At 41.2% G+C, this 12,147-nt stretch overlaps 1 protein-coding gene across 1 annotated transcript in view; it reads right to left on the bottom strand.

Moving 5' to 3' along the window:
• The window catches only part of LOC125228459 (glutamine-dependent NAD(+) synthetase), a 57,297-nt gene that overhangs the window by 10,817 nt on the left and 34,333 nt on the right, over nucleotides 1-12,147 (bottom strand). Inside the window, exons 9-13 of the mRNA XM_048133018.1 lie at nucleotides 8,627-8,882; nucleotides 5,332-5,477; nucleotides 4,356-4,458; nucleotides 3,134-3,280; nucleotides 2,546-2,750 (exon numbers count right to left, since the gene is read on the bottom strand). Of these exons, the coding sequence (XP_047988975.1) occupies nucleotides 2,546-2,750; nucleotides 3,134-3,280; nucleotides 4,356-4,458; nucleotides 5,332-5,477; nucleotides 8,627-8,882 (857 nt within the window). The remainder of the gene's footprint in view (nucleotides 1-2,545; nucleotides 2,751-3,133; nucleotides 3,281-4,355; nucleotides 4,459-5,331; nucleotides 5,478-8,626; nucleotides 8,883-12,147) is intronic.

Consider the following 12,147-nt stretch of genomic DNA (forward strand, 5'->3'; position numbering starts at 1 on the left):
AGTTAGTAATATTCATACTCCCCGAGTTACACACAATGTTTTTCATCACACTCGCAATGTAAAAAATATGTAAATAGATGTAAAAAAGTTAAATACGGTACAAGAAATTTCATTATTCCCTTGGGAGAACGATTTTTCTATAACTCACACTCCGTCTGCGTGCAATAGCACATTTAAAGTGTGGGTGTGATGAAAAGTAAATTACATGCTAGAGTACATAAATAAAATACAAAATATGTACCTAACCAATATATAAATATATCAATACATACATAATATTTTTTTTTTATTAGCCTACTGTAGTGTCCCACTGCTGGGCAAAGGCCTCCCCTCGCTTCTTCCACTCAACCCTGTCATGTGCGTAATTTTGCCAGCTTGGATAAAATGCGTTCAAGTCGTCCCGCCATCTCTTTTTCGGTCTGCCTAAACCCCGGCCTGCACCCTCCACGGTGTTCCGTGGGTCCCACTCGGTAACCATTTTGGCCCACCGTTCAGGGTGCATGCGGCAGACATGTCCAGCCCAGTTCCACTTAAGCGTAGCGGTCTTGACACCTACATCTGCAACTCGAGTTCTGGAGCGCAGTTCCGTGTTTCTGATTCGATCAGTTCTGCGAACACCCAGTATACTGCGCTCCATCGCTCGCTGGCAAACCTTGAGTTTGGACTTTAGAGCTTCTGTTAGTGACCACGTTTGAGCGCCATAGGTTAGGATAGGCTGGATACACATGTCGATGAGTTTGCACTTGAGACACAGAGAAAGGTTACCCTTCATTAGCGCCTTCATGGACCAGAAGCTCTTCCAGGCGTTATCAATACGTCTATTGACTTCTATGATTTGCCTGTTTTCGAAGGAAGCTATCTGGCCCAAGTAAATGTACTCATCAACATACTGTATATCCTGCCCATCTACCGTGACCCCATGTTTTGCCCGATTGGTCATTAACTTAGTTTTTGCTCTGTTCATTGTGAGTCCAACTTCAAGGCTCGCTGTGCTGAGATCTTGGAGCATGTGTTGCAATTGAGATGCTGTATGGGAAAAGAGGACAATTTCATCGGCAAAACGCAGGTTAGTTAACCGTTTATTACCGACAACAATGCCCGAACCCTCCCAAGAGACCGCCAGCTTTTTAAAAATCTCCTCCAAGCAACTGGTGAACAGTTTAGGAGACAGCGGGTCACCTTGTTTAACGCCTTTCTCTATTTTAAAAATAGGACCAGGTGCGTGCAATTTAATGGCTGCCGTGCTATTATTATAAATCGTTCCAACAAGTTCAACGTACGTTGGATCTAATACCTTGGTTGTGCATGGCGGAAATTATAGCGGAGTGTTTGATGCTGTCAAAGGCTTTGCTATAGTCTACAAAAGCAAGATATAGAGGCACGTTGAACTTATATTGACCGGGATATAGACCGTGATTACCTTTTTGATTTTTGTCGAGCTCCCGATATTTCGACGCAGTTGCATGCAGTTGAAGGTAATCACGGTCTATATCCCGGTCAATATAAGTCATTATCGTACTTGTTCAGAAAGCCAAAGTTTCTGCAGATTCACCTTGAGTGATGTCACAGAGCGTTTGAGCGACAGACGCATCTCATTCCACAATTTCACAGCGCGCACCGTGAATGATTTTGCGTACGTACGTGTATTATTCATAGGAATAGATTAGCACTTGAACGTAAACGGTGTTCACTGCCCTCAGCCACATAACTCAAATCTCTCGGTAAGGTAAGAAGACTAAGAAGGACAACAGGGTTATAAAGTACGTAGTTCCTCTAAACTAGCGCCAATTCTTAAGAATTGACTAGCGCGCCCTAAAGCACCACTTTCCTAGGATAGCGGTGTCCTCATATACCGTACGTACCGAAGGACGTACGCTACCTTCCTACACAGCTTCGAGCCATTATAGGGCATAATTTAAGTTGGACAACGGTAAATTTATAGGTTTACGGTACGTCTTCTCAAGCTTTCTGAATTCAATCTGGACAAACGCTAGGAAAAGGAAGCTGCTCTATAAGCGTTCGGCAGCTCTGCTGTATACTGCGGTTGAATCTTCTCAAAAGTTTGCTATCCTCGTAAAAATAGGGATTTGTAATTGTAGTTATAGATTGACTAAACATATTGAGTCATAAAATAAGGTACTGGTAGTAAAATATAAAAGAGCTATCAAATAAAGTTGAAACAGACATATAGAAAACGTTGTTTAAATACCTTTTACAACGTGAGCATGAGATTTTATTTTGTTTTTTTTTAGGGAATTTTAGGTCAATTGTACTCAGAATCATGTAAATCAGAATTACTTTCAATCTCACTGGGAGACAAAAAGTTTCGCAGAATTTCCATACATTTTTGTTACTTTCCTCTTTTGTTACCTCATACTACAACATGTATGGAAAATGGTAACAAAATAAGAAAAAATCGTATGGGACAATTCTTTTAACTACTAGGATTGAAAAAGCTAGTGATTCTGAGTAGAAATACCATTTTTTTTTCAAAAATATCACATTTCATAAAAGTGGCAAAAAAGAGAAATGCTCACGTACGTACCAAGCTCAATTTCCTCCTCCGGCGTCAGATACTTCCAATCAATAGGCGGACTTGTTGTCAGAAAGGCGTCGTCGTCATCAGATAACGCGAAGTCCACTGTGACCCTCGGGAAGGGGGGGTTTGACGCGGCCAGGTGGGAACGGGAGCGAAGCTGGGTCCGGTATGACCGGATATCTTCTAGGTCTATTGTTGCTACTACTACTTCCTGGAAATAAAGGGAGTTTAAAGCGGTTTTTAAGGTTCCGTGCAAAAAAAGGAAAAATGGGACCCTGTTACTGAGATTCCGTCCGTCCATCCGTCTGTCACACGTACGTGATTGTAGGTATCACAGATTTCATTTACACCATAGACCATAGATCAAGCAAACGCACCTACTGAGTGTACCAAACGAAATCAGTCAATACGACTAGGTTGTCGGTACCTAGGTCCCTACTCACAGCTTGCAGCTTTCGAGCGTCTATTTTTGCAACGCGCACGCGACACTCCTTGAATTGCAGGCGTCCATAGGTTACAGTGTCCGCTTTCCATCAGGCGGAGCGTATGCTTGTTTACCACCGACGTAGTATTAAAAAAAATAGAAAACCTTACAACATCAACCAATGCGAACTGCAGGCCTCGGCTGACAATCTGCCCGTTTAAGGCGACACAGGAGCAGCCGTTGAAGTAGATCCTCTGTCCATCGCAGCCGCGAAGGTTGCTGAACAGGTACGCCCCTCCACTCTTAAATGTCGCACTCTAAAAAATGATATTTAGTAGGTACTTAATCAAAAGAACTGATAAACATTTTAAAAGTTTCAGCAGCTTAGAAAAAATAGGGTTACCAAAGCGGCCTAAAATGGTGTGAAGTAGAGATGGGCCGAATATTCGGTAAATATTGGCCGGTATTCGGCATATTCGGCAACTTTGTCAATGTTCGTATTCGGCCGAATAGTTCGGTTACATTGCCGAATATTTACCGAATAAACAAAATGTTAAATAACGCAAGTTGTTTCGTAATTCATCGGATAATGCCATCCTATTTCAACATTCCAAGGAACTACAAACATAGAGCTAAATATATGCTTAAAAATGGAAAGAACAAAATTTTAAGTATCCTTCTATTGATAAGAACAGTAGGCGCCTTAGTAACAATAGTAACGTTCTATTTTCATTACCATTCGTTTAAAAGTTTCAAACTCTACATCAGCTTTAAAAATATAGCGCACCGAATATTCGGCCGAATGTTCGGTTCGGTAAGATCTAAACCGAATGTTCGGCCGAATATTCGTATTCGGCAAAGTCCATATTCGGCCCATCTCTAGTGTGAAGTGTGTGTTTTGGTGTGAAGCGTGTGTTTTTGTGTGAAGTGTGTTTTGGTGTGAAATGTGGTGTGAAGCGTGTGTTTTGGTGTGAAGCGTGTGTTTTGATGTGAAGCGTGTGTTCTGGTGTGAAGCGTGTATTTTGGTGTAAAGCGTGTGTTTTGGTGTGAAGCGTGTGTTTTGTTGTGGAGCGTGTGTTTTGGTGTGAAGCGAAGAGTGTGTCTTGGTGTGAATGTGTGTCTTGGTGTGAATGTGTGTTTTGGTGTGAAGCGTGTGTTTTGGTGTGAAGCGTGTGTTGTGGTGTGAAGCGTGTGTTTTGGTGTGAAGCGTGTGTTTTGGTGTAAAGCGTGTGTTGTGGTGTGAAGCGTGTGTTGTGGTGTGAAGCGTGTGTTGTGGTGTGAAGCGTGTGTTGTGGTGTGAAGTGTGTGTTTTAGTGTGAAGCGTGTGTTTTGGAGTGAAGTGTGTGTTTTGGTGTGAATCGCATGTTTTGGCATTAATAAGTGTGAACCTACCTTCACCAGGTCGACGGTGACGTATGCCTTGCGAAGCTCCATGTAGCTCCCGGAGCCATTGGCGATTATCTCCACGCCATCGAGACCAAGCGCGATGTGGCGGCTAAAATGTTAAGACAATACAGGAGGGGTCAATTCTCCATACAAACGCTCTCGACTATTTCCTTCCTGGTTTTTGAAGATAGAGCAACGATTTTTTCAACACGGATTATTATTATTTTTATCTTGTCGGACCGTTTCGATTTTTTTGTTATTTTATTTTTATTTTTAAAGGCTCTAGAGCTAATAAAAAAATTCCAAAAACGGCCTTTTTCATTATGGCGCAAATAAGGTGTGATACTCAAGATTGGTAACAATTAGCCAAAATAACTAAACGGTCCAACATAGATTATTTCACTGTTGTTCTGATTCTCAGATTTCGTTATGATTGATTAGATTTTAAAGGAGGAAACTGTCGAGAGCGGAACCTTGATTTGAAAGATTTTTTGCAATATCTTAACTTCACCGTTTCGTTTCAAGTTTCTTAATGGGGTGGCAACGCGCACTCTTTGAGTTGCAGGCGTCCATAGGTTACGGTGACCGCTTTCCATCAGGCGGACCGTATGCTTGTTTGCCACCGACGTAGTATAAAACTAGACAAACGGGCCAGATTTAAGTAGCAAATTCATAGAATAGAAACTAATTCTGACCACAGGCAGGCAACTAAATGAAAGCTTGTATAACCTAACCAATAAATTAAAATTTTGAAAAAACCCCCGACCGCGACATAGTGGACCGATTTTCATGAAACATGGCTAAGAACACTCCCGACTAACTCAGCTTTCAATAAAAAAAAACTAAATCTAAATCGGTTCATCCGTTCGAGAGCTACGATGCCACAGACAGACACACACACACAGACAGACAGACAAACAGACAGACACGTCAAACTTATAACACCCCGTCGTTTTTGCGTCGGGGGTTAAAAAATAAGTACCTTTGTGGATTCCACAGCTCCTCACAGATTTCGAACCCGATGCAGGTGTCCTTAGTAGCAATAACTGCGTCTCCGATAGGTACGGTACTCTGGCCCGTGATGGTCGTTATCATTCGCGGGAGATAGTAGTCTTCGACTTGCCGGTCCTTAATTAAAACATTTTCCATGAAAATAATTTGTTCATGACTTAAACTTAGACTTAGAATATCACAATTTGCATGGCTTTTTAAAGCCTAAATGTGTTTAGCTCTAATATTATATATTTAACACCATTGTATACCACATTTAATGGCAAATAAATCATTTCATTTCATAAAAAATAACACTTTTATCACACCTTGGACACTCGCGATCAAATATATGAAAGAGGCGCGTTCCTAGCACACAGTCTAAGGGTCCCCCCACATCTAGCGTCTCGCGAGCGTCGCGTCGGGCCAACTGTATGGAAAAAGACTTTTGGGCTGTAAATACACTAAACTCAAAATACACTAGTAGTCAATATGCTACAATTTCAAAACGACCTTTGCTCATAACACACGAGACCCTAATTACTATATTCCCAAAAGGAACCTGTCCTCGATATGCACCATTCTCATTGCGTACTATTTCTAAAATACTATATTCCCAAAATACCCTAAATTATCTCCACTCGGAAGTGCCAATATACTCTACTGTCATAAGGCATTATTCCCAAAATACTCTAATCCCAATACACCCTAGTCCCAAAATACACTATTTTTTTTTATGCCAATTTCTCGTTTCTACGATAAGCGAAACGGAGGGGGGGGGGGGATCACCTGGCGTTATTGGAATGAAAGATGATTTTTTTTTAGCAATGCCACTTACTAAACTATTGGGTTCCATTGTGGTGTGGGCGGTGGGCTGGCAACCGGTCACCATCACAATTTCGTTTAATTTCAACTCCTTAATTGCCAAGAGTGGAACTGAAATTCATAGTTTCATTTGCTCTGTCTACACGATTTGTGAGTTTATGTACGTTAACTTATTATACAGGGTGTACCTATTTTGATAGCGGGTCAGTAAGGGCAGCTATGAGATGCCGTAGTCCTACGAGAAAATGGTCTAAGGGGACCATCCATCGATTTTAAATTGATGAAAAATGGCATTTACAGAATTAGGAAAAAAACATACAGGATGCGAGAAAAAGGGCATTTTTGACAAACTTTTCTTTGACGCCAATCGATCCCATTCCTATCCAGTATCAAAAGCTTGTATGTGACCAAAAAAAAAATTTCCGGCTAGAAAAGTCACAAATTGCGAAAAACTTTTCCCATACCCTCCGTTTCGCTTAACGTAGAAACGAGAAATTGGCATTAAAAAAAAATAGTGTATTTTGGGACTAGGGTGTATAGGGATTAGAGTATTTTGGGAATAATGCCTTATGACAGTAGAGTATATTGGCACTTCCGAGTGGAGATAATTTAGGGTATTTTGGGAATATAGTATTTTGGAAATAGTACGCAATGAGAATGGTGCATATCGAGGATAGGTTCCTTTTGGGAATATAGTAATTAGGGTCTCGTGTGTTATGAGCAAAGGTCGTTTTGAAATTGTAGCATATTGACTACTAGTGTATTTTGAGTTTAGTGTATTTACAGCCCAAAAGGAAAAAGACGCCGCGTCGGCGCGACGTCGACGCGGCGTCAGGCTTTGCCCATACAGTTGGCCCGACGCGACGCTCGCGAGACGCTAGATGTGGGGGGACCCTAAGCTCGTGTAGGTGAACGCGTATGTTTGTATGAGTGAGATATGACAGGTCGACAGGTCGCGTTTTTGACAGGCGGTAACTGCGAGGTAACCGAGAGGGGGTGGGCGAGACTTTCAGCGGGGAGAGGGAGTGGCCATACTTTACGATAGTACTCTTTATTATACTGTGCTTGTATCACAGAGAACCTCCTATAGAGTGCCAATATTGTAAATTTTGTGCGCGCTACAAATCACCAGTGCTTGGGGCGCGAGGAGCGGGAGGGGAATGTGTTTAGCGCGTTGCGATTGGTCGTTTCAAGGACGGCAGGCAGTCGCGCCAGATGAAAAGGGGGTCGCGTAAATAGCCAGTGTAAGTTGACCTATGCCGGCTCTGAATAAATTATAAATATGACTTATTTGTGGAATGTAATACCGTCTGTTTTTAAATTTGATCTTCTTGTTACCTTTCCACACCATTTCACACTATTGGTGGACATCTTTAAGGCATCAAAATAGCCCTTTTCAATTTTTTTATTGCGAAAAACACGAGCTGCTTTCGGGTCGGTGACTTGGTCGTTACTGATCGGGCACGGCGAGCGCCCGCGCTTATATCATGGCAAATACAAGTAAGGCTGGTGACCGCGAGTCGTCTTGTAATGGATGTCTATAGGGGTTGGTCTGTGGCTTGTATTAAGGATTTCACAAACTTCAAATGGGTTCTAAACATTTTTATATTAAAGGAAAAAATTGAAAAATTTACGCTTCCGGCGGGACTTGAACCCGCATCATTTGCAATCCGTGCAAGGCTCTTAACCAATTGAGCTACGGAAGCCGCGCCGGACATCGCAAATCTTTCCATGCCTTTCCTTATGTACACAGTCACACGTCTTGGGGTGACGTCTAGCGCCATCTACCGACAGACTATTACATCTTGTAACGGCACTGGAGTCTCAAGTTATATTGAGAATTCACCAGTAACAATGTGCTAACCCATACTAAATTTATTTTTAACAAGCAGAAACCATTTCCATTTTTTCCTTTAATATAAAAATGTTTAGAATCGTTAGCAGACGTTTCTGCTTGTTAAAAATAAATTTCAAATGGGTTATTTATGGTGGGGTAACAAGACAAGAGGAAATACAGCCTGGTAAAAAAGGAGTTTTTTTTTTTAGCCTGCGTTAGTGTCCCACTGCTGGGCAAAGGCTTCCCCTCTCTTCCTCCACTCGACCCTATCACTCGCATTTCCCCACCAGTTGGAATAAAAAAAATTCCAGGTCGTCGCACCATCTCCTTTTTGGTCTGCCTGAACCCCGACCTACACCATCTAAAAATGCCTACACCATATAATAACCTAACCACAAAATTAAAATTTTGAAAAAACCCCCGACCGCGACATAGTAGACCGATTTTCATGAAACATGGCTAAGAACACTCCCGACTTACTCAGCTTTCAGACAAAAAAAAACTAAATCCAAATCGGTTCATCCGTTCGGGAGCTACAATGCCACAGACAGACACACACACACAGACAGACAGTCGTTTTTGCGTCGGAGGTTAAAAAGACTGTATAACACAAAGTTTAACTCACTTTAGTCCACCTAGAGAACCACCTCGACTCTCTATAGTTCCCGTCTTCACACAGCATCATCTTCGGCCTAATCAGCAGTATCTTCTTATTAAAGAACGCCACGCGACAGTTATAGGACACATTCCGGTGTTGAACCGGCATACCCACGTCGATAAGCATGTCGTTGCAAGTTGGGGATTTGAGTAGTTCCGCCAGGACCTGCCAGCTGTGGAGGTAGGTATCTGGCTCGTGGAAATGGTCCTCGCAACTGTAGCCACTGAAATTAAAAAATCTTTTAGAAATAACATACAACGAAGACTGCTATTTACCTATTTCAGTCATTATCATCATCATTCAGCTGGGTAATTTTTTTCAAAGTTGTCCACCCCACTTTTTTTGTAACATGGGTATTTTTAAGCGATTCATACTCAGAATCGAGAGCTCTTTCGATCCTGATAGGAGAAAAAAAATGTCCCAAGATTTCCATACATTTTTTCGAACCTTCCATTCCGTTACCGCCATACAAAATGTATGAAAAAATGGTAACTGAATGGGAAAAAACCTTGGGACACTTGTTTTCTCTTATTACGATTGAAAGAGCTTGCGATTCTGAGTGGAAAACACATAAAAATTTCCAAATCCAAAAAAAAGTGGGGTGGACAACTTTGAAAAAAATGGCCCATATGCCCTTATGACTGGGTCATTTGGGGTTCGGCACAGCATACCCTCCTCTTCCATTCCTCGCTTTACTTGCTTTCGTTTCATATCATCTGTCACACACTCGGTTCTCCCCTCCCCTTACTTCCTTCGACATTCATCCGCATTATGTAACTATATTAATGATTATGTATGCCCTATAACGGCACTGCATAAAGCAAACAATAGAGACGCTTGGAGATCACTAGAGGAGGCCTTCACCTTCGAGTAGCGAGGGGTTCTTACAAACCGCAATAGTTAAAAATATTAGTATGTAAAATGTATTAGATTAGATTATGTAGAAATAAGTTCAAATTGTATTTTATCGTTTTATAAGTTGTAAGAAATATAAGGCTTTTTTATTTTATTTTATAACGGCACTAGGTACATTGGAACATAAGTTACCGTGGGACTCACGTCAATCTGTGTAAGAGGTCCTATAATATTTATTTATTTATATTATAAGTCACTAGCTTTTGACCGTGGCTGCGGCAGATTGCGAAATACTCCACACAAACTTCCACCCCCTATTTTAGGGAAGTGAGGGGTTAGAAAGAGACACAAATCTAACAAAACTACCGTTAGACACTGACATATTAATATTAAACATGTAAAATCAGGTCACACGTAAAATTGTCAAAATCGCTCGACATGATACAAAACATGGTGTCCCGAATATCCCGATGCAGTCGTGCCTGCGTCGAGATACCATCGGCATCGTGCGAGCTCAATGAAAATGCTCCTCGTTACGGAGCGAAACATGTCGAGCGGTTTTCGACAATTTTACGTGAGTGACTTGATTTTACATGTTTAATTTGACAAACATCAATATTGCTGCCTGTTAAGCCGCGGTCCTGGATTCGAATCCCGGTAAGGGCATTTATTTGTGTGATGAGCAGATATTTCTTCCTGAGTCATGAATGTTTTAAGTACTAGCTTTTGCACGCGGCTTCGCTCGCGATAGAAATAGACAAAAGTAGTCTATGTCACTCTCCATCCTTTCAACTATCTCCACTTAAAAAATCACGACAATTCGTCGCTCCGTTTTGCCGTGGACGGACAAACAAACAGACACACACACTTTCCCATTTATAATTAGTATGGATGTATTTATCTATTTAAGTATGCATATCGTCGCTTAGCACCCATAGTACAAGCTTTGCTTAGTTTAGGGCTAATTTGATCTGTGTAAGGTGTCCCCAATATTTTTTTTTTACTAATTACCATATCTCGAGCTCGGGCCCCGTCCGGTAAGTGGCCCCCAGCTCCTTAGCCTCCTGGATCGACTGCAGGATGCGGCTCAAGTTCCCTTCGAAATCGAGCGCCCATTGGTTGAGCGTGCACGACGCTACTGTCACTTCACGACCCGTTTTATTGTTACAGATTAAATTACGACGAAAAGTCAATACTTAGACACTTTTTTTAAAAAACGAGTAATATCTTTATCTATAGCCCCGTCCTTTTGTAAAAGAACCCGTGAGGCCTACTTACATAATAAACATTCTGATTTTTTCATGAAATAAAACTATGGAAACGGATTAAATCGCGTATAATGAATTTAAAATTCATCCCGACGTTGCTAACGCTGTAAAGTGTTCGAAACGTCGGGATGAATTTTAAATTCATTATATACGCGATTTAATCCGTTTCCATAGTTTTATTTCATGATCTATCGCGGTAACCGAAGACAATATTATTCAGATTTTTTATTTTTTTTGTGTATGAAGCGTAAAAGTACAAACGATTCCGATTAATGAGCCCAAAAAGTCAATATTCTGAAGACACCTTTTTCTAAAGACGTTTGTTATTAAACAATATCACGTCAATGTGACAGGCGGCCATTTTGTTTCATGTAATTGTGGTAATTACCATATCTCGAGCTCGGGCCCCGTCCGGTAAGTGGCCCCCAGCTCCTTAGCCTCCTGGATCGACTGCAGGATGCGGCTCAAGTTCCCTTCGAAATCGAGCGCCCATTGGTTGAGCGTGCACGACGCTACTGTCACTTCACGATACGTTTTATCGTTACAGATTAAATTATCACGAAAAGTCAATATTTAGATGACACTTTTTTTTAAAACGAGTAATATCTTTATCTATAGCCCCGTCCTTTTGTAAAAGAACCCGTGAGGCCTACTTACAGAATAAACATTCTGATTTTTTCATGAAATAAAACTATGGAAACGGATTAAATCGCGTATAATGAATTTAAAACTCATCCCGACGTTGCTAACGCTATAAAGTGTTCGAAACGTCGGGATGAATTTTAAATTCATTATATACGCGATTTAATCCGTTTCCATAGTTTTATTTCATGATCTATCGCGGTAACCGAAGACAATATTATTCTGATTTTTTATTTTTTTGTGTGTGAAGCGTAAAAGTACAAACGATTCCGATTAATGAGCCCAAAAAGTCAATATTCTGAAGACACCTTTTTCTAAAGACGTTTGTTATTAAACAATAGCACGTCAATGTGACAGGCGGCCATTTTGTTTCATGTAATTGTGGTAATTAACATATCTCGAGCTCGGGCCCCGTCCGGTAAGTGGCCCCCAGCTCCTTAGCCTCCTGGATCGACTGCAGGATGCGGCTCAAGTTCCCTTCGAAATCGAGCGCCCATTGGTTGAGCGTGCACGACGCTACTGTCACTTCACGACCCGTTTTATCGTTACAGATTAAATTACCACGAAAAGTCAATATTTAGATGACATTTTTTTTTAATCGAGTAACATCTTTATCTATAGACACGTCCTTTTGTAAAATAACCCGTGAGGCCTACTGAATAAACATTCTGTTTTTTTTTGTGTATGAAGCGTAAAAGTAGGTACAAACGATTCCGATTAATG

The sequence above is a fragment of the Leguminivora glycinivorella genome, chromosome 8 (genome assembly GCF_023078275.1).
Source record: "Leguminivora glycinivorella isolate SPB_JAAS2020 chromosome 8, LegGlyc_1.1, whole genome shotgun sequence".
Taxonomy (NCBI): Eukaryota; Metazoa; Arthropoda; class Insecta; order Lepidoptera; family Tortricidae; genus Leguminivora; species Leguminivora glycinivorella.